Source organism: Leishmania donovani, chromosome 18, assembly GCF_000227135.1.
Source record: "Leishmania donovani BPK282A1 complete genome, chromosome 18".
Classification (NCBI taxonomy): Eukaryota; Euglenozoa; class Kinetoplastea; order Trypanosomatida; family Trypanosomatidae; genus Leishmania; species Leishmania donovani.
In genome coordinates, this window is record NC_018245.1 from 694,149 (window position 1) to 721,324 (window position 27,176).

Below are 27,176 nucleotides of genomic sequence, written 5' to 3' on the forward strand. Positions count from 1 at the left end.
CACTCAGATGGCTGAGTGGGCGCACTGCTGTAGCGCGTGTCTAGGGCTGCGTCGCGCCAGGCGACGGGCCTTTGGCGGGCCGGGTAGAGCTGAGTTGAGGTCGTGCTCTGTGGCAGCGGCATGGACCTTTTGAAGCGAAGCGCCAATGGCCAGCATTCCTGTTTCGCGCAATGGGATCGCTGACAGATCTGTGCACGACCTTCGTGACAGAGAAGGAAGACGTTTGTGTGTCATGCGAGCAAGGATGAGATGTGTGCTGGCGTGTGCGTATACATAGGTGTAGGAGGGGCTTAGGTGAGTCGAAACGTGGCAGCGAACACAAGCACTGACACAAAGGCCTGCACTTCGCTAGACGGATGCGCGAGTCTTTGTAATGCCCTTCTCGCTCGCCTTCCGCCCTTGTGCTTTTATGGCCCCCGTCAAGTCAGAGCGTTTGCTCTCTTTCTTCATCTTTTGTTTTGACGTGCACGAGCGCCTCCTTTCGTTTTCATTCACGAGCGTGCTACAGTTCTCTGAGTGTCATCAAACCCTGAAGAAGTGACGAACGAAAAAAAAAACGGCGACGGAGCAGCGACGGCTGATGGGCTGTGCAGCCGAAGCATTCTGTTTCTTGGAGGACAGGGTACTTCTCCCTTGGCGCGTTCACACCCGGGAGCTTCGTACGCCTCTCTATCTCACGCACTGCAGACGGCAGTAGACGCGCCAGCGACGCCCGGTAAATGACACAAGTGCGTGCTTGTACGCGGCGTCCTCGCGCTCTCGCAGTGGGTGCTGCGCGAAGCGCCCCTCTCCAGTGTGTGAATTGCCTCTTGCATGCGCTAAAGCCTATGCCGTTGCGCGTTTTATTATCCAAAACGGTGGCAGTGCTTGCCACAATCATGCCAAGGAAAGCACTTGCGCTACTGTGTCTCCCCTAACCTCTTTTCTTCCCCGTATCCGCTTCTCAACGACCGCCCTTGCGTTGTCTGTCTCTGCGCCGATGTGTCTCTGTGGTTGGCCGCGGGAAGGTCCCGAAAAAAAAGCGTCATCGCTTACCCCTTGTTCGGTTTCCCTTCAGCTGTCGCCGCTCCAACGCCCTCTTGCTTACGCCGCAGATACTGAAAACGGGTATCCGGCATTTGCGAGCCATGCCGCGCAAGATTATTCTCGATTGTGATCCCGGGATCGATGATGCCGTGGCCATCTTTCTCGCCCACGGCAACCCGGAGGTCGAGCTGCTGGCCATTACGACGGTGGTGGGCAACCAGACCCTGGAGAAGGTGACCCGGAACGCGCGGCTGGTAGCTGACGTAGCCGGCATCGTTGGTGTGCCCGTCGCGGCTGGTTGCACCAAGCCCCTCGTGCGCGGTGTGCGGAATGCCTCTCAGATTCATGGCGAAACCGGCATGGGTAACGTCTCCTACCCACCAGAGTTCAAGACAAAGTTGGACGGCCGCCATGCAGTGCAGCTGATCATCGACCTTATCATGTCGCACGAGCCGAAGACGATCACGCTTGTGCCTACGGGTGGCCTGACGAACATTGCGATGGCTGTCCGTCTTGAGCCGCGCATCGTGGACCGTGTGAAGGAGGTGGTTCTGATGGGTGGCGGCTACCATACTGGTAATGCGTCCCCTGTAGCGGAGTTCAACGTCTTCGTCGACCCGGAGGCGGCGCACATTGTGTTCAACGAGAGCTGGAACGTAACGATGGTGGGGCTGGACCTAACGCACCAGGCACTCGCCACGCCGGCGGTCCAGAAGCGAGTGAAGGAGGTGGGCACGAAGCCGGCTGCCTTCATGCTGCAGATTTTGGACTTTTACACGAAGGTGTACGAAAAGGAGCGCAACACGTACGCGACGGTGCACGATCCCTGCGCTGTGGCGTACGTGATTGACCCCACCGTGATGACGACGGAGCAAGTGCCAGTGGACATCGAGCTCAATGGGGCACTGACGACTGGGATGACGGTCGCGGACTTCCGCTACCCACGGCCAAAGCACTGCCACACGCAGGTGGCTGTGAAGCTGGACTTCGACAAGTTTTGGTGCCTCGTGATTGACGCACTCAAGCGCATCGGCGATCCTCAATGACGTGTGTGTGTCGCGATTGGCCACCGACGCGGTGGCCAGCTCGCGGCCATAAAGCTGTCAGAGCAACGGCACGCGCGTGCGGCGGCTTGTGTGAAGCGTCTTTTTTTTCCTCTCGCTACGAGGTTATTGCCACTGCACTGGTGCAGCTCCGTGTCGCATGAGGGAAAAGGGTGGGTGGGGAAGAGTGGAGACGAGGCAAGGTGGACAGGCCATGGTGGAGCAGCTGGGAGGGTATTGATCGCAGTTATGAACCCGAGTAGGTGATTACACCACCTCCGCCGCCTGAATCGCCCTTTCTCGCGCCTTCTTACAGCATCCCCTGCATCCTTTTTTTTTTCCGTCGGTTCAGCGACCGCCTCATACCCTCCGTTTTCTCTACCGGCCGCGACAGGGACGAGACGCGTCGATGAGACGCCGATCTATTGAGAGCGCGCATATGACGAAACCGAATGCGTATCTACATCGATATATGCATACATATATAGTATTTAGTGTTTTCCAACGTGTCCACCCCACCACGAACAAGTCAGCACCTATACACGCATACGTAACCGCAGCCCACCCACCGCTGTGTCGCACGGCGGCAATGACAGGGAGCGGGGTCCACCGACGCCCTTCGGCGTCGCCCAGCCCACTGCCATTCTACTGCGCATACACAGCAGCCGAGGCCCAGAACTACGCACGACATCACCGCAGCGCAGTAATAGCAGGATAAAAAATGGTGGATGCGTGTACGTGCTGAATACGCGGGCAGGACTCGTAGTGGGCTGGTCCAGGCGTGAGCATGGCTATACGTCTCTTCGGCACAGCGCCAGCCAAGCCCTGTCCACCGGCGCCAGAGAGCCCGCAGCCGCACCAGAGGGCAGGCTGCAGGCTGCTCGGCATTATCACAACGAGTGAGTATTGGATCATGACGCCAGCGTGTGGTGGCCGGCATTGTCAGGGCACGTGAGAGAGACGAAAAAAAAACGTTTTTGTTTTTTTGGTGGCCAATCGGGAGCTCGACTGAAATCGTAGTGGTACCGCTCGCTGTTGGTGCGCGAATTATACGTTTGCCGGTGATTGTGATCTTTCAACTGTAGCGTAACTGCCGTCTGCCCAGTAAGTGACGGTGGCGTGCGGCGTCCGCATCGCGTGTGTGCGGGGTGCTACACACGGGCACAAAAGAGAGGACAGCGCGTCCGCTTGCGGGTACGCGCCGGGGACTGGACTCATCTCTTTATCTCTCTGGTTGGGGGGGGTCTTTCTATTGCTCTCCTCACCTTTACGCTCTCTCTCGTTCTCTCCTGAGCGCCTTTGGGTGCTTTCGTATGGGAGTTTGTCTGCGAGCTGCTCCGCATAGCACGAGTTCGTCCGTCTTTCGCTCATCGGGGCCTCCTGCCCAGCCTCTTCACAAAGTCTCACACTGAGCCACCAACTCAAGTGCTTATTCGTACGCATATATAGAACTCTCTCGCACATCCCCGTGCGCACGCATCGAGGAGAGCCTGACCGCACGTACGACATCCCTCACATGGGGGTGTATATACATATGTTTTTCGTTTGCTTCCGTCGACTTAACGCATATACGCACACGTTGACACGCGTATTGGGCACTCTTCCCTTGCCTTGCCTTTGCTTCACCTCCACCGCTACCAGATAAAAAGGAAGAAAGATCATAATCGCGTGGACGTGAAGGCACCCGCGTGCCCACTGACACACAGCTACGTACACGCACACATTCATACCTGACCGTGACGTTGCCCATCGCTGTCTCCCTCTCCCTTCAATATCCTTTCACTTGGGCCGATCGGTGAGGGCGCTTTCCCCGCTTCCTTTTTACCATTCCTCGCATCTCGTCGTTTTGTTTATCGGTGAGTTCGCCGTCTTTACCTCGTCTTGTGTTGTGACGTTTCCGCCTTGCCCTCCGTTTGTGCGCGCGCCGTCTTTTCCAGTTTGTCACGCGAGCTTCACCCTCGTCCCTTTCCCAGTCTCGGCGTCTCTCTCTTCCCCCACCTTCCGGTCGAGCTGCTTATCTGCGTGATTCACAACGAAGGCGCTGCCTTCGGTCTCCATCGGCCTTGGCCCATCTACCCCGCATCTTGGGAGTTTTTCGGGCAGAACGGAGGGCAGCGCATCGCACACGAGGAGAAAGGAGAGCAACACAGCATCAAAACAAAACGAGGGCGATCGCTGGGTGGGTGGGTGGAACACATCTCAGAACCTCCTTTGCGTCATTGGCAGCTGCTGGTTGCTGCTGCCGCTGCCACCGAGACGCTGACGCGTGAGGCGCGTACAATCCAGTGCCGATTCGAGCGAAGCGCGTTTTGATCTCTTCGTTGCTCTGTCGAACACGGTGCCGCTGCGCGACCTCCTTTTTGTTTTGTTTCGTTGCACATCTCTTCTTTCGTTGTTCTTCCCCCATTGGTTGGCGCCACAGTGGCTGTTTCGGCGCACGCCTGTGCCTGCACCGCCATGTCCTGCGACGCGGGGTCTCTCATCTCCGTCAAGGGCAAGCGGGAGGGAGAGCTAGAGATTACGCACTACCCCACGAAGCTCACCTGCTCCTTTTGCGTGTCTCTCGCCGAAAAGCGGCGAGGCGAGGCGCTCTTTCTTCTCTACCGCCTGCGCGTCAAGGAGTCGTCCATCCTCTTCTCCAAGACGTACGGGCTGCTGGGCCATGACAAGGCGGGCCAGGCGCAGCCATCCACATGGGATGAGATTGCCCTTTACGCGCAGCCGGCAGTGATGGAGATGGGCAAGCTATCCACGATTCGTGTGGAGTACGTCACGATCGCCGAGGCTGAGGCAAGGGGGCTTATCGAGCGGGGTGAGGTGGAGAAGGAGTTTTGCCGACCATTTTTCACACGCGGGGGCACGAGGCACTATGAGGTGAAGTGCACCTTCCACGACGCCTCGCCACAGACAGTGGACAGAAATGGCAAAGAAACACGCGGTATCGGCGAATTAGCCGGTGGGTCCCGTGTCACGAGCGCCGCTACGGCGGTGACACTGTTCACGGCGGCGTGTCTCGTTGTAGGAGTTGTAGCAGCGCGGCGACGCGGCGTCACCTGGGAGAGCGCCGCGCGAGCCGTGCATAGCTGGACTGGAGTGTAAGATCCATTATAGTTGATTAGCGGGCTCACAGCACTACTGTGGGACATTGAAAAGAGCACTATCGATCCTTTGTGCGACCAGACTATTCGTCGGTGTTTCTCACCGCACCATTACTCTCCTGATTCAATCTGCCATCTCTTTCTCGCTGAGTCTGCGCATCGCGCAGCTCCCTCTGCTGCAGGAGAGCACACACAACGAGAACCCTGCCAGCACGTTCGCGCGCTTGAGGGAGAAGCAAACACACACGAAAAGAAAAAGATTTGCTTGCATACGCCCGTTTGTGTGCCAGCGATGTGGTTACTGGTCGAAGACCGGTGTATGCGACGCTCATCGGTTTGGCCTTTTGAGGTCCTCGTCGCGCATCTTTGCGAATCAGCGAGCGTGACTGTCACCCTCTTTCTCTCTCCCTGTATGGCGTGCAGCACTTTAACGGATTGAGGACAGCTCTGGGTTTTCTGCCACGCTCTGGCCTCGCGAGGGGTGTGCTTGTAATGCGCGTTCTGTGCGTCACGCGTTGCTGGCTTGTGTACAGTCGTTGTTTGCTGCCTTTTCCTTTCGTCCTCGTTTTGCTCCCATTTTGCTTCTCTTCACGCGCTGGCTGCTGCTTCTTTCGTGGCCCCTCTCTGCTTGTGGGCAGGCATGCTTGACAGCACAAGATGAGAGAAGTGCGCTTGTACTGCTAGCCAGTGTGAATGATGCTTTCATTGTTGTTGTCGTGGCCGGATGTCGCTGGCCCTGTGCGTCGCAGCGGCACACACCCTCTCTTGTCCCTTTCCTTTGCGGATGGACCGGCGCACCGTTGCGCGCGCGCGCGGGTCCACGGGCTCACATGGTTGTCCGCATTGATGGACTTGCTCAGAGAGCGATAGAGGGAAGGGAGGGGAGAGACGTGCGGCTTTTCATCGTGTTCTGTTAGCTTGTGCGTGTGTCTTCGTGCGTGTCTTTTAGCTCCTTTGTGTGTTGCCTCTCTTCGACTTCTCATTTCGAACAGACCACTGGGCGGCAACGCAGGTGGAGCTGTCATCGCAGTGATGGCGTCCTTGTGGGTGCGCTGCACGATGATGATGCCTCGCCACAGGCTTGCTGCTCTTTCCTCTTGCACGCGCACCACGGTGTACTCGTCTCTGTTGCGGCGGTGTCAACTCACAGCACGTCCTTCCGCAGTACGTCGCTCGATGAGTAAAGGGAGCGATCGCTAGCATCGCAGAGTCCCACAACATGCGTTCTTTGGCACCTCTGTCTCTGTGTGTCCGTGCTGCTGTGGTGAAGCTCTCTGCCAGCCGCCGTGCCGATTCCACGCAGAATAGCAGTGCTGAGAGGATCCCGGTCACTGTTGCCTTCAGGCTTCGTCCGCTGTGCGTGGCCCTCCCCCGTGTATACACCTCTCGCCTCTGTTTCTCTCCATGGCTTTCTTTGCCGCTTCTACTGCAGCCGGCGTTCCGGTTTGCAGGCACATCTGTACAAGGCGGCTGGGTGGCTCGGAGGCGCCGACAAACCTGTTATCACGGAGAACCAACATCACGCGCACGTACCATCACACACACCCACCCACACACACAAAAGGGAAAGGCAAAGAAGTAGTGGATATCGCGCCGCGCGACGTGCCCACACGCTGCAACGCTACAGTGCGTTCTTTCCATAGAAGTTGCCTGCACTCACTTACAAGAATATTTTTTTTTTATAGAGTACACTGCAAAAGGACGAGGGTATCGAGGGCGCAGGCCTTCAGCATGTCTTTGGTGTTGGTCCTCGAAGCCACGTACGCAACAACGCCTCGAGCACGTACACCTGCACCAAGTATAGGCACTATTTTGTCTTTCCCGTGTGTGTGTCTGCGCGCGCAGTATTGCTCCGGCTGCTTTCTCAAACGCACCAAACGAAGCGTGACTCAAAGAGGAAGCCGATGAGTCAACGCCGCGTCGAGGTGGCGGTGCGCGTTCGACCCGACACGGAATCGCGCCATAACTCGTGTGTCTCCCTCAATCATGCAACCCGTCACATAAGCGCGCAGGACGACACCGGCGCCAACGCGCTGACTGGGCGCCGCTCTTACAAGGAGGACTTTCTCTTTGATGAGCATGTGAGCAACCGAGCTGTGTTCGAGGAGCTGGTGCTGCAAAAGATGCGCGCAGCCACCCCAGAACACCCCGACACGCTGTGCTTCCTTGCCTACGGCCACACAAGCAGCGGCAAGACCTATACCATAGCGGGCAGTGAGCAGGAGCCCGGCATTCTCGCGCTCTGCGTCGAGGAGCTGCTTCGGGGCGAGGGTGTGGTCGAGGTGGCGATGCTGGAGGTGTATCTGGAGTCTGTGAACGACCTTCTCGCGCACGGAGAGCCGCGGCACATCCGCCGACGGCAAGGCATGCAGGGCCCGGTGATTGTAGTGGAGGGACTGACGACGTGCTCTCTCACATCTGTGGAACAGTGGAATGCCGTAGCCGCGTACGGCATGAGTTCACGCCGCACCGCGCCGACGGAGCGCAACCCCCGCAGCAGTCGTAGCCACGCCATCTTCACGATCAAAAGTCGCGGAGTGCGTCTCTGCTTTGTTGACTTGGCCGGGAGTGAGCGACAGACCGTCTTCTCCCCTCAGCTCAACAAGGAGAGTATCAGCATCAACAAATCACTCTCCCGCCTGAGCACCGTGCTGGAGGCTCTGAGCAACCAACGAATAGCCCACGACGGAACTCGCTCCTATGTAAACTTCCGAGACACCACCTTGACAGTGCTCCTGCAGCGCTACCTGACCGGGGCGTCCATGACCACCTTTCTCGCATGCGTGCATCCGAGCGCAGACTACTACCAGGAGACGCTCAGCACTCTTCGCTACACTCAGCGGCTGAAGCGCATCCGCACCCGCGTCACCAAGGTCGATGAAGGCGAGTGGAGTGGAATGAGGGTCAGTGAGCACCAGGTGCTGCTCGATGAGCTGAATCGCCTACGTGAGCAGATGAAGGTGAGCGAGAACGTTACCAAGCTCGTTGAGGCAACCCATCGGCGCCGCATCGCAGAGCTGGAACACACGCTGGCAAAGCAGGGGGGATCACATGACGGTGCAGCTGGTGCTTCCGCGCCGCTTTCGTCCGCTCCCAGAGAGATGAACGCCAGACGCGCGAGGGACACGCGGCGGGTAGCGGGCTGGCTGCTCAGCCGCGTCTTGGGCGATCTGCCAGAGCTGAACGTGGGCTACGACGATTACTTTGACGCCTACTTTCCTCCGTCCGTCCAGGTTATCGGGTACGTGTCAGCCATGGCGAGCCTCGTGCCGCGCATCGCCAGCGACGACCCCCTCGCATTTCTTGACGTCGGTGACTTGGCCATGGGCCTCTCCATGCTAGACGCTGGCGTCCCCCCATTCGTTCGACTGCACAAGTCTGTCTGCAGTGACCCGAGTAGCTGGGAGGGGTGCGAGTGGGATGGTACCCAGAACATGGTTTACGTGCTCGCCTTCTTTGAGTACCACCCCACGGCCATGTCCTCCGCCGCCGCCGAGGATGCCGCTGGCATGGAGGAGGCTCTACCGTGCTGTGGTGGCTACACGACGTCCGCGCCGCTGCTGCCGATAGCGACGGTGCTCTGCGTGGCAGCGAGCACGACTCGCCGCGTCAAAGAGGAGGTGCTGCAGCGCCTCGTCGACTTGCAGTGTGAGCAGCACGAGGCAGTCGCGGAGCAGGCCAAGACTGGCGCACGGTCACCTTCGCTGTCGTCGACGATGCTATCGTCTCGCCAAGCTGGCTTTCCTTCAGCGGCGTCGCTTCTCGACGCTTCTGACATGCGAAACGTGAGTGAGGCAGAGAGTGACGACGACGCCTCTGCTTCCACTGGCAGCACTAGTGGTGGTGCGCTACTCGCGCTGGAGGCTCGCTGTCAAGCGGCCGACACGCCCCACATTGCGACACCGTTTCAAGAGGAGGAGGGCAGCGCCAGCGGAGGCTGCAGCTGCGACTCGTGCGAAGAGGCGCGCGCAGCGATGCGGTCAGCCGAGGTGCACCGCCACCTCGCTGGCGAGCTCACCTCCCCTTCAAGGCCGTCGGCGCCGCCGCCACGAGCGCGCAACGCGGAAGAGTCGGCAAAAGTGAGGGGTTGCACTGCGGCGGCAGTGTCGTCCCCGCTGTTGATGCCGGCAACATGTAAGTCATTTTCCCCCTTGCGGCCTTCCGGCACCTCGTCGGCGCCTTTGCCGCCCGCAGACGAGTTTCCACCGGGGCACACCAGTAAGCGACGTAACAGGACCGCTGGTGAAGGCAAGACCGTGAAGATGCAGTCGTGCCAGGGGTGCCGCTCTATGTGAGGGCAGTAGCGGCGCGACACCGTGCACAAACATCCACTGAATGCCCCCCTCCCCTCCCCCCTCCCCCGACAGAGTCCTGATGAGGTGCGCGCTCGTAAATCTTTGCGCTTCACTGCTCAGCACACACACGCACGGCAAAGACGCACGCCTCTTGCGGCTTTCAACGTGATGGTCAGCCGCAAGAGAGCGCACATGGGGTGCTGAGTCGCGGAGGATTCTCTCTGTCTGTGCACTCCCCCCGCTCATGCACCACTTCCCCACCACAGAACGAGGAGAAAACGAGCGGGCGTAGAGCGACGTTGCGCACGAGAGCGAAGAAGAGGTAGCGCTCAGCTCTGCCCTTCGCGGCGCAGCGAAGGAGAACTTGTCTTCCGCAACACCTACCGAGTGCGGCAGAACCCTCTTCGTACCTCGCCGCCAAGCCCGGGTGCACGACTGCGTAAGTGGTATGCGACATACTTCCCGAGTGCCGGCAGGAATGTCTGCGCATGTGTCTGTGACTCTCATTTCCTTTCCTTTTATTCTTCACCCTTTTCTACTCATCGCTGTTGATGCCTTTTCGCGGCACGCCTTCACCGGTCTCTCACCCCGTTTCTGTCCCAGAACACCAGCACACGACACATCACGTCGCAGCCATGGCTGTCACCAAAGAGAAGAAGTCCTTCAAGAAGTTTGCCAAGAAGCACTTGGCCGGCGTCATCGAGACCCGCCGCAAGACTGCCAAGTCCAAGAAGGAAAAGCTTGAGCGGTTGGAGAGAAAGAAGGCGCGTGAGGCGAAAAATGCGGCCAGGGAGGAGAAGGAGCACATGGATCAGCTGGAGCGGCTGAAGGACACTGACCCCGAGTTCTACTCCTATCTTGAGGAGGAAGACCCGACGCTGCTGGAGTTCGGCAAGGAGGACATCGACGTCGTGGAGGAGAACGACGGCAGCGACGCGGAGACGGAGATGGACGACGAAGAGAGTCGCGGAGGCGAGAACGACGAGGACAACGGGGAGGCGGACGGCGGTGATGAAGAGGGCAGCGACGGCGCGGCGCCGCGCCGTGGCCGTATCACTCGCGAAGAGGTCACGCAGCTGACGAGCGCCGGCAGCGGTGTGGAGTCATGCATCGACGTCTTCGTCTCCGCTGTTCGTGAGCTTGGTTATCAGGTCAAGGAGCACCCTCGGCCTCAGTCCACTCGCAAGTTCGAGGAGCCGGCTCTGGTGAAGGAGGCGCTGGTGTCGGTGGCGCAGCATGTTGGCAAGCAGCTCAGCACCTTCATCACGGGCAAGGGCTCCTTCAAGTCGCACAAGACGCGCATGCTAGTGAAGCGTCTCCTCATGGCTCTCTCGTCTGTGATTGGCGAGGGCAACATCGACGCCGTCTTGTCCGCGAGCCTCCTTCACGCCATCGTGCCCTTTGTGCCGCTGCTACACTACGTGCGTGGCGTTACCAAGACGGTGCTGAAGGCGTCGCTGCATCTCTGCGCCGCTCCTGAGGAGTCAGTGCGCGTCGCGGCTTACATGGTGGTGCGCTCTGTTGCAACCCGCGCGGCCGGTACGCGCTCCATGTACCAGTCGACAGCCTTCAAGGGCATCTTTCTCACGCTCATCCGCACTGCCCACCAATACAACATCCACAACCAAACTACGGTTGCTTTTCTCATGAACTGCGTCGTAGACCTCTACGGCACTGACATGGAGGCCGCGTACCAGCACACCTTTGTGTACCTGCGCCAGCTGGCCATCTACCTGCGTGCAGCGTTGCAGCAGCAGACGCAGAGCAACGTTCGCGCCGTAGTCAATTGGCAGTACCTGAATGCGCTGCGCACGTGGGGGGCAGTGGTGTCGACGTACTCGGAACCGAATCAGCTAGGGCCGCTCATCCACCCCGTCGTGCAGATCGCCACGGCCCTGATGGACCTCTTTTCCTCGCCACGCATGTTTCCAATGCACCTCCAGATTATTGAAGTGCTGAACCACATCGCTAGTCGTGCCGACGGGCTCTACATCCCTGTCGCACCGTACCTGCTCCGCATTCTGACCTCTCCGAGTGTTGCCCTCTCACACGCTCAAAATGGCGTCTCGTCTAGTGCAGACCGGGTCGACTTGCTTTTCACCATCCGCGTAAAGAAGTCGCAGGCGCGCAACAGTGTCTACCATCGCGACGTCTGGAACGAGGCTCTGTACCTCCTCACCGAGCACCTTGCCACCCACAGCCACACCGTGGGCTTCCCCGAGGCCTTCTGGGCGGTTGAGAGCACGCTGCGCAAGCTCAGGACGCAGGTGCGTGTGCCGAAGGTGCACTCTAGCATCAACAACCTGCTGCGTCACATCCAGACGACCTCGCAGAAGATCAAGGCGAAGCGTGACCAGGCCAACTTTGGTCCGTGCGATCTTGCCGCAGTGAAGCAGTTCGAGGACGAGCTGAAGCAGAAGGGGAGCGCACTCGCGTCGTACTACCACACTATGCGGCAGCAGCGCATCGACGACCTCGCCGCGAAGCACAAGGACGCGTCGGGCGAGCGCGTCACCCTTGAGTCTGTTGCGGGGAAGCACAAGAACAGTCGAACGGCTGATGGCAAGCGGAACCGCCCGCAGGTGCGCCGCGACGCGTAAGGTGCGTAGCAGACCATCGAACGGTAACAGACCTGTAAACGCCACTTCTGAGGCGCCGCTTGGGTGTAATGTTGCGCCTGGGCAAGGCAGAGGCGCTCTCCATCTTTCTTGTTCCCCTTTCCGCGGATGTGCGTGCCACCGGGGCGTATCGTAGCGTTCCTTTTCCCCTCTGCGGGTGGTAATGATGATTGGGGTATGCGCGTGCTAGCGAAAGTGGATAACAACCTAATGCGACTAAAGAAATGCTTCTCTGTGCGTTCTTTCTTTTGTTTGGTGTTCTCTTTTCGGCCGTCAGCGCTTCAGCCTGAGCACGTCTACGTGTGCTGTGCCCTGGCGATGATTGCCTTTTTGGCCATTGTTTTTGTGGGTATGAGTGTGTTCTGGGGCACCGCTGAGTAGTGGCGGTGCGGCTCGCGGGCCTGTTACCGCCGTAAGAGAAAGCGCGTCAGCAGAAAAGAAAGATTACCCAAAAGGAGGGCTGCGCATATGAATGTGCGGTGCGCGAGACAGTCCCAGCGACATGAGCGACGCCACAGAGACTTGCTTAATATCGCTACCAAAACATTGGTGACAGTGAGAGATGCACAGCTGAGCCAACGCACAAGCTCTACAGTCGGCTTTTTGTGTGCTGACCTGCTAGGCCGCTCAACGCAAACATAGCTGGAGGGGGGAGGGGGCAGGTTGCCGTGCGGCTCGCTGTTGTCTTGTCTCTCTCTCTCTCTCTTGGCAAGCGCGCAAGTGGCCCAGCCGCTTTCGTTGCCTTCAATCTGTTCCATTCACTATCCATCTCGTATCGCCCCCCCCCCTCCCCCCTCCTCTCTCCTCCACTCCCCTTCTCCGTGTTCGTGTCTCGCTACTTTCGCCTCCTTTTCAAGTCATCACAGTCGCTGTGGTGAGCCGAACACGCGCATCTCCCTCGTCACAACATCCACAGGCACGCACGCGCGCTGAACCATTCAAAAACGCGGACTAAGGCCGACGCGCTTGTAGCCGAGGCGTGGCTTGCATCAAAGTCCTGCCCTTACTGGCCTGCGCATGTGCCTGCCTCTCCGCCGAGCTGTGCGTTTGTCTGTCTGCCTGCCTGTCACTCTCTCTCTGTTCCCTGAACATCTGCATCAGTCATTTCTCTCATTTCCATCGTATCTCCTCCCCACGCCCTGCCTTTTTCTGTCCTTGTTGCGCACGCTCTTCAGCTGGTCCAGCTGGCATACTTCGTCGCGCTTCCATTTTTGTGTGCCTCTGCTCGTGTGCGCCTTGCGGTCAAACGTGGGGGGGGGGCTCGGCGCACTCTAGTGTCCCCCTTTCCACTGAGCACGTGCGTGGGTCCTCGGACTCCGCGCATTCTTATGTGTGACATTTTGTTGTCCCCGCAGCCCCTCTCCTCCCTCCCTCTCTCTCTGGCAGGTGCGGCATCTCCCCTCGCTGGCTCTTTGCTTCTGTGCCGGTTGCAAAACACGCCATCCAGTCGGCTTTCCTGCCATTTGACAGACGAGCGCTCTTTTTTTTTTGCTCTGCTCTCTTCGTGGCTGTTGTTCTCTGTTCTTTCGCCCCTGCCTCGCTCTCGCTCTCTTTCTCTGCGCGTAGCACACCAGACCACCAACCTGACGGCTCGCACCTCTCACAGATCCCACGCGTGGGCGATCCCCTGCTGCAGACCCGCGCAGTAATCGCAGGGGCACCGCTGCACCTGCTCTGGCAACGGCGTGGCCCCCCTCTTTTCCCGGCTTCCCTTTGTTCGCTTGCGGACGCGCTTTTCTTGCGGAAGACTCTGCCGTTTTCGGCCACCCTCGTCCGTCTTTGTGTGTATGTGCGCTCATCGATTCTCGTCGTCATGGACTCGCTGTACAACTGGAATGACTCGACCAAGATCGGGGTGGCCTTTACCGGCCTTGGCATGTTCTTCACGTTCATGGGCATCGTGATGCTCCTGGACAGCATTCTTCTCACAATGGGGAACTTCTTGTTTGTGGCCGGTGTGGCGATGGTCATGGGACCACAGCGGTGCAAGGCGTTCTTCATCGCGCGCCAGCGCGCATCTGCGTGCTTCTTTGTGGGCATTTTGTTTGTGATTCTCCGTTGGTGTTTTATTGGTCTGTGCATTCAAGGCTTTGGCGCGCTGAACCTATTTGGCAACTTTTTCCCTGTACTAGTGCGCGTGTTGGAGTCTGCCCCTGTCATTGGCCCTATAATCTTATCTGCCCCAGTCCAGAAAGTGTTGTCTCTCATGCACGTCAACGATGTGCGAAACCTGCGGAATGTTTAGAGCTGTGCGCCTGCGCTTTCCGCCTCCCCCTAGATGACTGACAGTTGCAGCACTGCGACGTCAAGTCGTTTGGAGAGAGGGGTGGGGAGGGGGTGCAGTAGTGCGGTGATGAAGGGTGGCAGCCCGACAAGTGCGGAAAGGTGCGGGCCCTTTAGTCGCTCGATTGCGATACTGCCTTTGAGGAGAAAGATCGCGCAGGACCCTTCAGACACTGATACGCGGTGCCATACAAGTCTCGTTGTGCCCCGCCGCGTCCATGTGCGTCTCCTTCGTCGCCTCACTTCTTCATAGCCTCTGTGCTCACTTGCACATCAGCTCTCCATCGCGGGATGCGTGAGGACTGGGCGGGTGTCTGTGTGCGACCGTGGGTTGTATGCTATTCCTTCTTTGATGCTGTCCTCTGGTATCGCAACTTGGGCGTCCACCTTCCTCCGTGCTCGCGTGCATGGCGCATGCGAACACCTATACAGAAAAGCCATGGCGCGTATATGCGCAACCAAGATACGCCCACGCAAGGCCAAGCGTCTCTCTGTCGATGACACCTCTTCTCCGATACTGCGTTTAAGCGTGCTGCCGAGGCATCGTTTGTCCGAGGGATGATGAGTGCGCATGTCTACTCCTCTGTGCGTTGCTACCCACTTCTCAAGCGTGTTTTTGTAGCTTTAGGAAGAAAGCCAAAGGGCAAACCATCAGGCTGGTGTTCCTCTTGTTGCTCATGCCCGCTTTCATTTGCAGATCGCTACCCCTGCCACGGAGCCTTGAGGGTGAACCAGCTAAGAAAGTCAGGATAAGGCGCACCCCCGGTGCTTCATGCCCCCCCCCCCGCTCCTCCGTCTGCACTCTGTTTCGCTCCCCCTTTCTCCTTTCTCAGCCTTCTGCTGCTTGCTCACTTTCGGTGCGCACGTCTCATGCTGTGCAAACGAAAGGGGACACCAGAGAAGACGTGCCCCCTCCCTCGCTCTATCACCCGCCGATTCGCGCTCCAGCAAAAGATGGAATTGACTGTAGGGAATAGGCAAGTGCTAGTGACTGCACACAAAACGTACAGTGAGCCAGATGGGCTGGATAGTCTTCGAGCGTTCGCTCAGTACCCTCCGCTGCGCACCTACCTGGCCGACTGTGCGGAGAGCGGTCCCATCCCTGAAGCCGTTGTAGTGCGGCGCCTGCACCGTGTGGCGCATCGTATTACTGGCGCCGTGGCCGACCTGGTCTATCGGGACGCATGCAGCGGCACACAAACAGAACGTGCACTGCACCTTACCAACGCCCATCCGGCTGTGCTGCTGCCCATCGTTACTGTAAAGGAGCAGCGCTACGCATTGCTGGCGCGGCAGGCGGAGGTATCTCAAGGACTCGGAATTGTCACCACGGCGATGCGTGGTGTTGTGAATGCCGAGGGTGGCTTCGCCAGTGACACCTATGGCAGTGCGCTGGAAAAGGTCGGAATTCGACTTGCGGATGCAACTCCTCTCTCATCTACTGCTTTTACCATAGGCAACGAGGGCGAGCCCGCTATTCGTTTCTTCACTCTGACCGTGGCGTGCGATGAGGAGCAGGCAGAGCAGCTTCATGAGGACCCGCGTTTAGCACTGGTGGCGCTCAAGGACGTCTTCGGCGCAGGGGATGCCGCAGCGTCCCTGGCAGTGTCCTTGGTCTCGGCCACTGCCTAGTTGCACCGCACACCGAAGGAAGAGGGACAAGACTCACGGCTAGTGCAATTACCGGCGGTCTTTTTCTTGGTCTGCCGGCATCATTTTCCCCTCTCTCTCTCAGACGTCGTGCGACGTTGTGATGTCTCTATCACGTTCTTTTCCCATTTACGTTTCGATTGTATGTCTCATTGCCCCCTTCTTGCGAGCGTCCGCGTGTATGAATCCCTCTCTCATGTACAGCCAAATCACACTTGCACCTGTTTGTGCGCATGCCTGACTTCCGCCCTTCTCTTGCTTCTGTGTGGCCCTTACCCCCTCTCGCCCTCACATTTGTGTGCCGCCCGATGCGACCGCCAAAACGACGCTGACATCACTGCCGTTTGGAGAAGCGCCTTGGTGGCCACCCATCGCATCTTTTCCGTAGCATGGCTTAAAGAAACGCTGCGCACGTTGACTGTGATCAAGCTCTCCTTTGCAGATGAAAGCTCCAGTGTGTCCTACGGAGGACCCCGCAGTGGCCGAGCGTTACCGTCGATGTCCCGTTGTGCTTGCAGTACCGTATGGTGCAGGCTTCCTCCGAGATGGGGGACTCGCAACCGGTGCAGTATCGAAACTTGTGCACTGCCCTCGACAGAAAAAGGGTAGTCTCTCTCTCTCTCTCTCCCCTTCACGCTCGCTACTTGCCCCCCCCCCCTCCTCCTCGCGTTTTCTTGAGTTGCACGCCGTGTGCCTGGCTCTTTTGCAGGCGCTAGCGAGCCTGCATTCGCGTGCTATGAAATTTCAGCGTGATTGATGTCGTTCTCGTGCACTGGCTGCACCTTTTCCTTCGCCATGAGAGTGACATACATCGTTCGCTCTGGGCCGAATAAACAGACGAGTCAAAGAAACCGTTGCGGAGAGAGAGGCAGACGTCCATAGAGCACACACGCACACTTGCACTTGCGCTGACGCTTTCACGTGTCTACTCCAGTCGCCTCATCAGCGCTGCTTTTTACCACTCTTTCCATCTCACGTGCGCCTGCCGCCCCCCTGTCCTCCTCGCGTTGCCGGCATGCATGCAGAGCGACTGCGACATCTACCTCTCTCTCTTTTCTTGTTTCTGAAGTGTGTCTGCGACTGCGCACATCTTCTCGTTTGTGAGCAGCGGCGTGTGGGACCCTCTGAAGTGTCCTTTCTTTTTTCCACTTCTCTACGTTTTTTTTTTCGTCTCTCTCACGTGCCCTGACAATGCCGGCCACCACACGCTGGCGTCATGATCCAATACTCACTCGTTGTGATAATGCCGAGCAGCCTGCAGCCTGCCCTCTGGTGCGGCTGCGGGCTCTCTGGCGCCGGTGGACAGGGCTTGGCTGGCGCTGTGTCGAAGAGACGTATAGCCATGCTCACGCCTGGACCAGCCCACTACGAGTCCTGCCCGCGTATTCAGCACGTACACGCATCCACCATTTTTTATCCTGCTATTACTGCGCTGCGGTGATGTCGTGCGTAGTTCTGGGCCTCGGCTGCTGTGTATGCGCAGTAGAATGGCAGTGGGCTGGGCGACGCCGAAGGGCGTCGGTGGACCCCGCTCCCTGTCATTGCCGCCGTGCGACACAGCGGTGGGTGGGCTGCGGTTACGTATGCGTGTATAGGTGCTGACTTGTTCGTGGTGGGGTGGACACGTTGGAAACGGAAGAAGGTGCCTTTTCTAGGCGGTAAAAGGTAGTGGCGCACAACACACTTTCCCGCTCGCTTTTTACTTCCCGCCTTTTGTGCTGCAGTATGACTTGTCAGTGTTGTAACGTACATGTGCCTATTCGCGGGTGCACCTCATTGGGTCAGCGTACGAGTGCAGCGACGGCAAAAAAAAAATCAAGGTGAAAAGCACATCCCAGTAGCAACTCTTGCACACGACATCCTTGGCAAGCACCACAGTGTCGCCCTTTCACGTATTCGCGGCTCTTGCCAAGGGATCCGAGAATGCTGGCCGCAGCGGTTTGACAGTGCGTGTGCGACGTTACAAACGACGCCTCACCAATGAAGAGTTAAGCACGCAAACGCGTGAGCCACATGGAGATACCTGGCGCGCACAATTGCTGCGGTACGCGCTGTGCGCGCGCTCTCGTGGTGCCTTCCCTTCCTTACTCCTCCCCCACACCTTCAGTGGCGATCCCTTTCGCCTTCCGTTACGCACCCTCTTCTCTCCGCACCTGCCCGCATGCTCCAAAGCAAGTACCTTCTTTCATTCTATGCCACACTACACCGACGCTCTGCACGGCAACTCTTGCGCAGCCTCGCACCATTTTCTCTACAACGGAGACGAGAAAGAGGCATCATAATAATTCCATGACCGCCGCCATGGACCCCGACGCACCGTCGGTGCTCACGAGCGAGGTGTACAACGCTGCCGAGGTAATCTTCAATATGTTGCAGAACAAGGAGAAGCTTGTGTCTTTCCTCGACTGCACAACTCTTCTTCGTGGCATGGGGATGAACCCGACTCACGAAGACATGGACAAGCTGAAGGAACTCATGGCACAGCCCATCCTCCGACTAGAACAGTGGCGCCGAGAGGAGGAGCTGAAGCGCGAAAAAGAGCGGCGCAAAGAGGAAGCGCGCGAGCGGAAGGGCAAGGCTCGCGCGAGCGTCGCCCTTGGGAGGAAGTCGATCGTGAAGAAGGTCACTGACCCAGCAGCTGAGGCAGCACCCGTGGACATCACACCTGCTGAGGAGATTAAGAACATCGACTGGAACATCTTTATCAGGTGCACGGAGATGATTTTTCGAGATCGTATGCGCGAGGAGCGCGCGGTGCTAGAGGCACTGAAAGTTTTCGCCGGAGACTCGTCCGCAATCATGTCGCGCGACAGGCTCATCGAAATTGTCACCACCAACGGCGACAATGTGTTCACCCCGACAGAGGTAAAGATGTTAGTTGCGATGCTTCCGGAGAGCTGCCCGGTAAAGGAGTGGGCAAGGCGCATTGAGGGTACATACGTGGCCCCCACGCAGGAGGAGATCGACGCCGCTGCCATGCGCGAAATCGAAGCACGCCGCCAACAGGGAGCAGCAGAGAAGCAGGAGACGGAGAAGGATCCGTTGGAGGGATTGTGAGGCAAGCAGATCGTTTTGTTTACCTTTCCATTGCTTGCCTGGTAGAACCCGGCTAGCACTACGCCTAACTCCTGGCATGGGTGACATCACCACCTCCTGAACCTCCCAACACTTCCCCGCGCTTCTCCCCCCGCTGCCATGAGATCCGTGGCAAAGGAAAGTCAACGAAAAGGAGAGAGCCCTCGGATGTACAGTTTTCCTCCACACCATGTCCTTGCAATCTCGACTGTAGATACCCTTCTGTGCTACAGCATGCTGTGACATACATGCGCTCGAGTGAGCCCCTGCGCGCGTGGGTCGCCGACACCGCTGCTCAACACTCACCCACTCTCTCTCCATGAGTGTTACTCCCACCCGTTCCCATCGCTCATGATGACCGTGCATTCATTATATCGACTCTCGTGTCACTCTGTTGTGGCCACGCGCGCTGCACTCCACTCTCTGCTATCCCCTTTACCTGCTCGCTATTTGCTCACCTTCATCACTTCTCACCACCCGCGCGGGAACACACATCCACATGCTCATTCACGCATACACGAGACCTCCTGCAACGCGTTCACTATCAAGTCTCCCCCTCTCTGACGCTCCGCTTTGGCTTGTCTTCTCTCTTCGAGCCCGCGTCCGTTTCGTGTGCCACTGCCACTCGCGCATTCATTCTTCGTGCCATCAAGCATCCTCTGGCTGTGCGCCTGACTTCTGTGCCGCTGCTGCGTTGCTCTCTACACCCGCTATTTGCCGCTTCTCCACCACCTCTCACCCTCAGCAAGCCCACCGTTTTTCATTCAGTAGTCTTCACAGGGATTGTGCTGCTCGATTTCACCGTCACGAACAATGTCCGAGATGAACCTCATTGTGAACATTACGTGCAACCCGCCCGTCATCTCCATCTTTGGGCCCATCAAGGAGAGCACGATTGATCGCCTTAACGAGACGATTCCGAATTCCTGTTCTACCACCAACACCGGCAAGACGCCGTTTGCACTGGTGCGCAAGGATGACCCTCCGCACTGGTTCGGCGAGTTGCGCACTCAGTTTGCCACTGAGGATATCGGCACATCGATGCTATTCATCTCGGTTCTGGACGCGCTCGAGGAGGAGGGTGTCTGGAAGTTGCGGGGCAGCACCTCCTTGAGCCACGACTGCAACAAGACCACCTACAAGTTCTTCTTTGTCCGCGGCGCTCATTAGCTCTTCTCCTGCGCTAAAAAGCAGCTCGTTTTGAATGCGTTTGTCTCACGCGGATCTGCGGCTGCAGCGCCAGCACCGCCATGGGGGCTACTCGTGTCGAGGTGGCCTATTCGTGTTTCTCTGTGAGTCGTTGAGGCAAAAGCCAATCCCTGCCTTCTCTCTTTATGTACATAATGCATAGCGCTAATTCACCAGCGCAACCGACGAATTGGAGGTAAACGAAAAAGCAAAGGAGGTGGTCCGAACGGGATAGAGCGGATGGGGACACGCTGGCGCCGCCAATGCTATAGCGAATGCACACCTCTCCTAGCGCTCTTCTTTCGGCGTTCGTTTCTTTTTCTCTTGCTGACATGACGAGAATGTAATGATTTGCCATTTCCAGTTTTTTTTTAGCTGATACCCACCCTACCACACTCCCTCGCTCTTCATGTTTAGCACTTGCCGCCGCGTCTTCATCGCATCGGTTTTCTTTTCTTCATGTTCTCGATTGAATTTCTGCGCCCCACCCTTTCTCTCTTTTCACTGTTATGCCCCTGCCCCAGTGCTGTTTGAGCTGAGGCGGTGACGAGTGGGTTTAGGCGTGGGGCCCAGTGGGTGACAGATCCGCCAAAAAAAAAGCGAACAAACAAACAACGAACCCCGGAGAGCAAACACACGAAAGGATCACTTTTTCTCTCTTTTCCTTTTCGCTAGCCTTGGCGCCACGCTAGCCGGATGGGGCCTTGCCTACGTCATCTCTGGCGTACAGTGGTGTGGCGGCTCGTGCTTCGCAGAGGGCGCACAGTTTTCAAACGTATGTGGGGCACCACCCTACTTGACCGGCTCATTATCGCTCTCTCGCCGAAGGAGGTGTCGCGGTGCGCGCGCTCTCGGCTCCCCTCACCTCAGCTGCAATCGGGTACCGCTGCCTCTCCTGCACATGCTGTATTGACCGTCAGCGCGAAGTCCTTTGCTCCCCTTCTTCCCACTTTAGAACCTGGTCTCTTCTCAGTGGCTCCATAGGCGGTGCATTGTTTTGCACGCAGGGGCGCCTCTCGCCCACGTCCCAAAGACTCTCTCTCTCTCTCCTCGACTCCGCGCAGTCAATCACCGCGTCTCCCTTGATGTCTTCAACGGCGTGCATGTAAGGCACATACGCACTCCCACCCTCACGCTCACAGAACACAGGTCGTTGGGGCTCTGCGACATCGCAGCTCGGAGTCCCTTATGACGGTAATACAGCTCTCTTCTCTACCGCTGGCGACGCAGATGCTACTGGATCCAGCGGTGGTACTCGATCAGGGCATCCTCGAGGAGTGGAATGCCGCGTGCGCGGCAGCTGGCTCCCAGAGTATCGAACACACCGGCGTTGATCTTTCCTCGACTATGGCTAGGGGCGGTGCCGTGCGCCGACGCGAGCCACGGCGGCTCGTGGACACGAACGACTTCCTCAAGCTTGCAGAGGCTCTGGACACGCTCGCTGATGAGCTGAACGTGAATGCTGCCCTCGGTGGTGCATCACCGTCTTTGGCGGCAGAGCCACCCACGAAAGCCGCGAGACGCGATCTCAGCGTCGACGAGCTGGACCCGCTCGGGATGGACGGGCTGACGGGGGCACAATTAGAAGACGCGAAAGAGGCTCACCGGCTTTTTGGCGCGAAGGAGTACGCAGCCGCCACGGCCGCTTTCCTCCGTGTTTCCTCCGCCTGCCTGGCGCATGAGCTGACACCGGCTCTGCTCAACAATGTGGCGGTGTGTCACTTCGTGATGGAGCAGTGGAACGCGTGCGAGTCAACCACGCGGCGTGTGCTCGCTGTTGATGCGACAGAGCGCTATCCGAGCGCGCGACGACTGACGCGCGTCTTCATCTCACAGGGGCGCCTGCAAGAGGCGCAGCAGGCCGTCAGCCCACATCGTGACGCCATCGACTGGGCCGCCGAAGTGGCGGCTGTGAAGGCTTGCACGAGCTACACCAACTTATACGCTGCCCATCAGTACAGCAAGGCGCTCGAGTGCTTGGAGGTGGTGCTGTCACTTTGTCCTTGCGGCACGCTGGAGGCGGCAAAGGCGCGTCTTCTCTCTCTCGACAACACCGCGCAGGCAGTGAGCTACGCGGCGCAACGTTCCCGAGCTTATACGACGTCGACAGAGCTGCACTTCTGTTTGTGGTCTCTCACCTTCCACTCCGTCACCTCCGTTGTTGGACTCGACACCCTTCTCGCGGGCATGCAAGCCACACCTTTGGGCAGGTCGGAGCTGCGGTTTCGACACCTGCACACGCACATCGCACGTTGCAAGGAGGCGTTTGCGAAGCTGCACGGCCTGCGGACTGCGCGACAGTGGCGCGAGGCAGCAACCTTTGTCACGCAAGTCCTCGCCGAGCCGTTTCTCCCAGATGGGCTGAAGGGTGTAATGTACTACGAGCGTGCGCGGGTCCTTGCTCAGCAGGCAAGCTGGTATGCCGCCCTTGACGATACGCACCGTGCACTGTCCTACACCGAGGAGGTATCTCTGCGTGCAAGCATGCTGCTTCTCGTCGCCCGTTGCGAGGAGGCACTTGGCCGCTTGACAGACGCCGTCTACCACACCGAAGAAAGCCTTTGCCTTGTCTCCAACGCTGCGGCCGTAGAGCAGCTGCGTTCGCTCAAGGCACACTTGGCACATGCGCAGGCGTCTACTGATGCTCCCAGAACAACACCCTGCACCACGTCGAAGGAGACACCGAAGGCGAAAACGAATGCCAACGCGTTTTTTCCAGTGTCTCGCGCATCACTTGATGTGCATTATAAAACGCTCTCTCTCCCCCGCAGCGCCGGTGCAGCAGACGTGAAGAAGTCATACCGAGCCTTGGCGATAAAGTGGCACCCCGATCGGTGGTGCAGCGCTTCGGATGAGGCCATACGCACCGCAGAATCGACCTTCAAGAAGATCCAGCACGCCTACGAAGAGATCATGAAGAGCGCCTCCTGAAAGAAATCACAGGGCGGTCACCGTTTCCCTCCCCTCGCAAACATCACGAGCCTGTCTACATCTGCCTTGGCCCACCACAGAAACACCGCTGGAGAAGTGACGAAGAGGCAACAACACAACGAATGAGAATTGTCGCTAATCTAAGGAGACCTCCTCGCTACCCCCGCTGCTTCACATGTTCCTGGCGCACCTCCAATACCTGGGAATGGAGGCTGAACCAGTGCCGCATGGCATCGTCGCACCAACATCCTCCTCGTATAGATGCGTGCATCGAATGCATTGCTTACTTCAGCTCAACAGACTCTTTGAACTCTCTCTCTCTCCACGTCTCTCACACCACTATCGCGGCTTGCCTCATCTCTCCCTTTCTCGTCCCCTGATGCACTGGGACAACCCCGGGCGCGCATCTACGCCAACGCTGGCATCCTCAGCATCGCCGCTCTCATCACTCCAGCACGTTTCGACTGCGCGAATCTTCATCTTTCACCTTTACGCAATACAGCACCCCACAGAATCTGACACTAGTGAATTTGCTTTTTTTCGTTTGCTTTGCTTTTCACCTAAACGACAGGGACGCTGACATTTCCTCCTTCCCCACCTCGCCAACTCATTTGCCGCGCACCTCTGTGTCACTGCAAGCCGTAGCGCTTCTTCCTGCGGAACCCTTCGGTCGATCTGTCGTTATTCATCGCACTGCGCAGCTTGACGGCTTCGGCACTTCCCAGCTGCTTTCGTCCCTCGGCTGCCCAAGCCGCTGTGCGCCATAACACACCCGTATACATTGTCATACGCACTCCTTCTTCACCTTTACGCGGCCGCACCTTCTCGTCTAACCAACCACGGCAACTACTTTGCTTCTCTATCTTCGGCCCTTATTATTATTATCATCCGCGCAGCGCCTTCACCGCGTCTGTTTTTCGTCACCTCTTCTCCCTGCGTTTTCCCTCGCGCTTTCAAATTCCCTAAATCGTGTTTCTCTCTGACCCGCTCTCCGATACACTCCCGTCCACCCTCCCTGATTCTCTTTTTTCTTGTGTTTGCATCTCTTTGCCCGCTCTCCTACTACGCCGTTTCCCTCCCTCGCAGCCACTCGCCGCAGTCCCTCTGCGTGCCTCTCTCTCTCTATCTCGGCAGTCTTGCTACCCCTTCTTTCCTTCTGACGTCACTAGACGCGCACTCGCATCCTCGAAGGAGATCCGCTTGGCAAATGGGGCTCTTGACGACTGGCGGCGCCCCGATACAGTGGGGCACCGATGCAAATAGAAAGGCCATTCCGCACGTCAGAGAGCACGGCATTCAGCAGTTCCTCAACGTTTTCAAGAACAAAAAGGACCTCCATGGTATGCCGTTTCTCTGGGGAGAGGAGCTGGAGCACCAGCTAATCCAGATCCACGATAACACGGTTACCCTCAGCACGGAAAGTGCGATGGTAATGAACAAGCTGAGGGCGCGTCCTGACAACTGCGCCGTGTGGAACCCCGAATATGGAAGCTTCATGATCGAAAGCACGCCAGACCACCCGTACAGTCTGTCGGTGGAGAGCCTCGACTCGGTGCAGGACAACATCGAGCGGCGGTACGACATGCTCAACAAGGAGGCACCACCCGGCGTGGTCGGCACCACCTTTGTGACTTTCCCACTCATGGGCCAGGGCAACTTTGTCCACTGCAGTGATAAGAGTTCTCCGTACTCGCAGTCGCTTTTTGTTCCTGATGCGTGCATCAACCAAACGCATCCGCGCTTCGCGAACCTGACGGCAAACATTCGCCTGCGCCGCGGTCAAAAGGTTTGCGTCCTGGTGCCTCTGTACATGGACTCCCGTACAATGCAGGACACGGTGGACCCCCAACTAAACATTGACCTGACTCCACACAACAAGGACATTTTTTACTCCATGAGAGAAAACGGCAGGAACATGACCGACGAACTCTACGCGGAGACGGACGCGTCTGCCGCTCTGCTAGTGCCCAGCAGCTCTCTCGATCCACGCGAGGACTACCCTGTCACCGAGACGCTGAAGCAGCTCTTCACCCCTGCTACGCTCTACTACTACGCACAGTACTTCACGGGACAGCGCCGCGAGCATATGCAGGAACGCTACAACGCGTGTAACTGCCCCGTAACCTTGGTCAGCCACCCGTGCATCTACATGGACTGCATGGCCTTTGGCATGGGTAACAGCGCTCTGCAAGTGACGATGCAGCTGGACAACATTCACGAGGCGCGCCACGTGTACGACCAGCTCGCCATCTTGTGCCCGGCATTTCTGGCTCTCAGCTCAGCCACGCCGTTCCAAAAGGGTCTTCTTTGCGACACCGATGTGCGCTGGCTGACTATCGCCGGCGCTGTCGACGACCGCCGCGTGGAGGAGGTGCCGCGTATTCTCAAGTCTCGCTACGACTCCATCTCCGTCTTCATCAGCGACAGAACCGAAAACCTCGAGGAATTCAACGATTCACAAATAGCGATAAACCGCTCGTACTGTGAACTTCTGAAGGACTCCGGTGTGGACGTGCGGTTGGCGAACCACATTGCACATTTGTTCATTCGAGATCCGCTTGTGATGTACGACAAGATGATCGACATCGATGACACGACGCACACGGAGCACTTTGACAACATCCAGTCCACTAACTGGCAGACAGTGCGCTTCAAGCCTCCGCCGATAGGAAACGACATTGGCTGGCGCGTTGAGTTCCGCGTGATGGATATTCAGCCAACACCGTTCGAAAACGCCGCCTTCGCCGTCTTCATTCCGCTTCTCACCAAGGCCATCATCACCTACAAGCCCTGCTTTTACACCAAGATCTCCATCGTCGACGAGAATATGGGCCGCGCACATCGCATCAACCCGTGTGGAGAACAATACATTATGCGCAAGGACATTTTCGCCGACAAGTGCACCGCCAGCGACGAGGAGACGGCGAGGATGAGCATTGACGAGATCTTCAACGGCAAGGAGGGCGGCTTCTATGGACTCATCCCCCTCGTGTGCCGCTATCTAGACGACGAGGGGAAGCGAAGTCCCCTCGTAAACTCCTACCTGAAGTTCCTGTCAATGCGCGCCTCTGGCCGCATTCCCACACCTGCGCAGTACATGCGCAAGTTTGTCACGACACACCCCGACTACAAGCACGACTCACGCCTCACCGACAGCATCGCGCGTGACCTTGTGCAGCGCATGCACGGCCTGGCTGCGAATCAGATCCACGACGATGACTACCTTCCCATGAGCTTTTTCACGGCCGATACAGTAGAGAGCACCAAGTGAAGTCTTTCTTCTCATTCCCACGGACTGCAGAACGAAAGCGCCCAAGGCGTATGCTGCGTTCAGTCCCGCGCATGTGCGCTAAAGTCGACCCCGCTTTAAGCTATTTACTGAAGAACCACCCCTCCCCCAAAACAAAAAATAAAGAAAGCATTCCAGACAAAAAAAACAACAATATGGACCGTGTCTCACTTTTGCCTTCCTTCTTTTTTCCTGTGCTTTGCCTGCTGGCTTACGTCCGCGGCGGAGCAGCAACGTTGGCGCATACAGCAGCAGTTCTCTCCCTCGTTTCTTCTGCTGATTGTGCGCTTACTCTGTGCTGCTGCGCCATGCCTATTCTGATTTGTCTCGTATCCAGCGCTGTATTCCCTCTCTTTTCCCTATTGCCCTCATGATGCCGGCCACCACACGCTGGCGTCATGATCCAATACTCACTCGTTGTGATAATGCCGAGCAGCCTGCAGCCTGCCCTCTGGTGCGGCTGCGGGCTCTCTGGCGCCGGTGGACAGGGCTTGGCTGGCGCTGTGCCGAAGAGACGTATAGCCATGCTCACGCCTGGACCAGCCCACTACGAGTCCTGCCCGCGTATTCAGCACGTACACGCATCCACCATTTTTTATCCTGCTATTACTGCGCTGCGGTGATGTCGTGCGTAGTTCTGGGCCTCGGCTGCTGTGTATGCGCAGTAGAATGGCAGTGGG

General features: G+C 57.9%; 10 protein-coding genes across 10 annotated transcripts; all 10 read left to right on the plus strand.

The window, feature by feature from the left end:
• Window positions 1-1,127: 1,127 nt before the first annotated feature.
• On the plus strand, window positions 1,128-2,072 carry LDBPK_181570 (nonspecific nucleoside hydrolasewith=GeneDB:LmjF18.1580; the record flags this gene model as incomplete). Its single annotated transcript, XM_003860123.1, has 1 exon — window positions 1,128-2,072. The coding sequence occupies one exon, from the start codon at window positions 1,128-1,130 to the stop codon at window positions 2,070-2,072; it is 945 nt and encodes a 314-aa protein (XP_003860171.1).
• A 2,454-nt stretch (window positions 2,073-4,526) lies between these two features.
• On the plus strand, window positions 4,527-5,168 carry LDBPK_181580 (hypothetical protein, unknown function; the record flags this gene model as incomplete). Its single annotated transcript, XM_003860124.1, has 1 exon — window positions 4,527-5,168. The coding sequence occupies one exon, from the start codon at window positions 4,527-4,529 to the stop codon at window positions 5,166-5,168; it is 642 nt and encodes a 213-aa protein (XP_003860172.1).
• A 1,903-nt stretch (window positions 5,169-7,071) lies between these two features.
• On the plus strand, window positions 7,072-9,462 carry LDBPK_181590 (kinesin, putative; the record flags this gene model as incomplete). The annotated part of the gene is made up of 1 exon (XM_003860125.1): window positions 7,072-9,462. The coding sequence occupies one exon, from the start codon at window positions 7,072-7,074 to the stop codon at window positions 9,460-9,462; it is 2,391 nt and encodes a 796-aa protein (XP_003860173.1).
• Window positions 9,463-10,097: 635 nt separating this feature from the next.
• On the plus strand, window positions 10,098-12,062 carry LDBPK_181600 (hypothetical protein, conserved; the record flags this gene model as incomplete). Its single annotated transcript, XM_003860126.1, has 1 exon — window positions 10,098-12,062. One exon carries the CDS (start codon window positions 10,098-10,100, stop codon window positions 12,060-12,062), a length of 1,965 nt encoding a protein of 654 aa, XP_003860174.1.
• Window positions 12,063-13,893: 1,831 nt separating this feature from the next.
• On the plus strand, window positions 13,894-14,325 carry LDBPK_181610 (hypothetical protein, conserved; the record flags this gene model as incomplete). The annotated part of the gene is made up of 1 exon (XM_003860127.1): window positions 13,894-14,325. One exon carries the CDS (start codon window positions 13,894-13,896, stop codon window positions 14,323-14,325), a length of 432 nt encoding a protein of 143 aa, XP_003860175.1.
• Window positions 14,326-15,317: 992 nt separating this feature from the next.
• LDBPK_181620 (hypothetical protein, conserved) lies at window positions 15,318-15,995 on the plus strand (the record flags this gene model as incomplete). Its single annotated transcript, XM_003860128.1, has 1 exon — window positions 15,318-15,995. The coding sequence occupies one exon, from the start codon at window positions 15,318-15,320 to the stop codon at window positions 15,993-15,995; it is 678 nt and encodes a 225-aa protein (XP_003860176.1).
• A 2,307-nt stretch (window positions 15,996-18,302) lies between these two features.
• LDBPK_181630 (hypothetical protein, conserved) lies at window positions 18,303-19,070 on the plus strand (the record flags this gene model as incomplete). The annotated part of the gene is made up of 1 exon (XM_003860129.1): window positions 18,303-19,070. One exon carries the CDS (start codon window positions 18,303-18,305, stop codon window positions 19,068-19,070), a length of 768 nt encoding a protein of 255 aa, XP_003860177.1.
• An 831-nt stretch (window positions 19,071-19,901) lies between these two features.
• On the plus strand, window positions 19,902-20,258 carry LDBPK_181640 (hypothetical protein, conserved; the record flags this gene model as incomplete). The annotated part of the gene is made up of 1 exon (XM_003860130.1): window positions 19,902-20,258. One exon carries the CDS (start codon window positions 19,902-19,904, stop codon window positions 20,256-20,258), a length of 357 nt encoding a protein of 118 aa, XP_003860178.1.
• Window positions 20,259-21,464: 1,206 nt separating this feature from the next.
• LDBPK_181650 (chaperone protein DNAj, putative) lies at window positions 21,465-23,207 on the plus strand (the record flags this gene model as incomplete). Its single annotated transcript, XM_003860131.1, has 1 exon — window positions 21,465-23,207. The coding sequence occupies one exon, from the start codon at window positions 21,465-21,467 to the stop codon at window positions 23,205-23,207; it is 1,743 nt and encodes a 580-aa protein (XP_003860179.1).
• A 1,207-nt stretch (window positions 23,208-24,414) lies between these two features.
• On the plus strand, window positions 24,415-26,478 carry LDBPK_181660 (gamma-glutamylcysteine synthetase, putative; the record flags this gene model as incomplete). Its single annotated transcript, XM_003860132.1, has 1 exon — window positions 24,415-26,478. The coding sequence occupies one exon, from the start codon at window positions 24,415-24,417 to the stop codon at window positions 26,476-26,478; it is 2,064 nt and encodes a 687-aa protein (XP_003860180.1).
• Window positions 26,479-27,176: the final 698 nt, after the last annotated feature.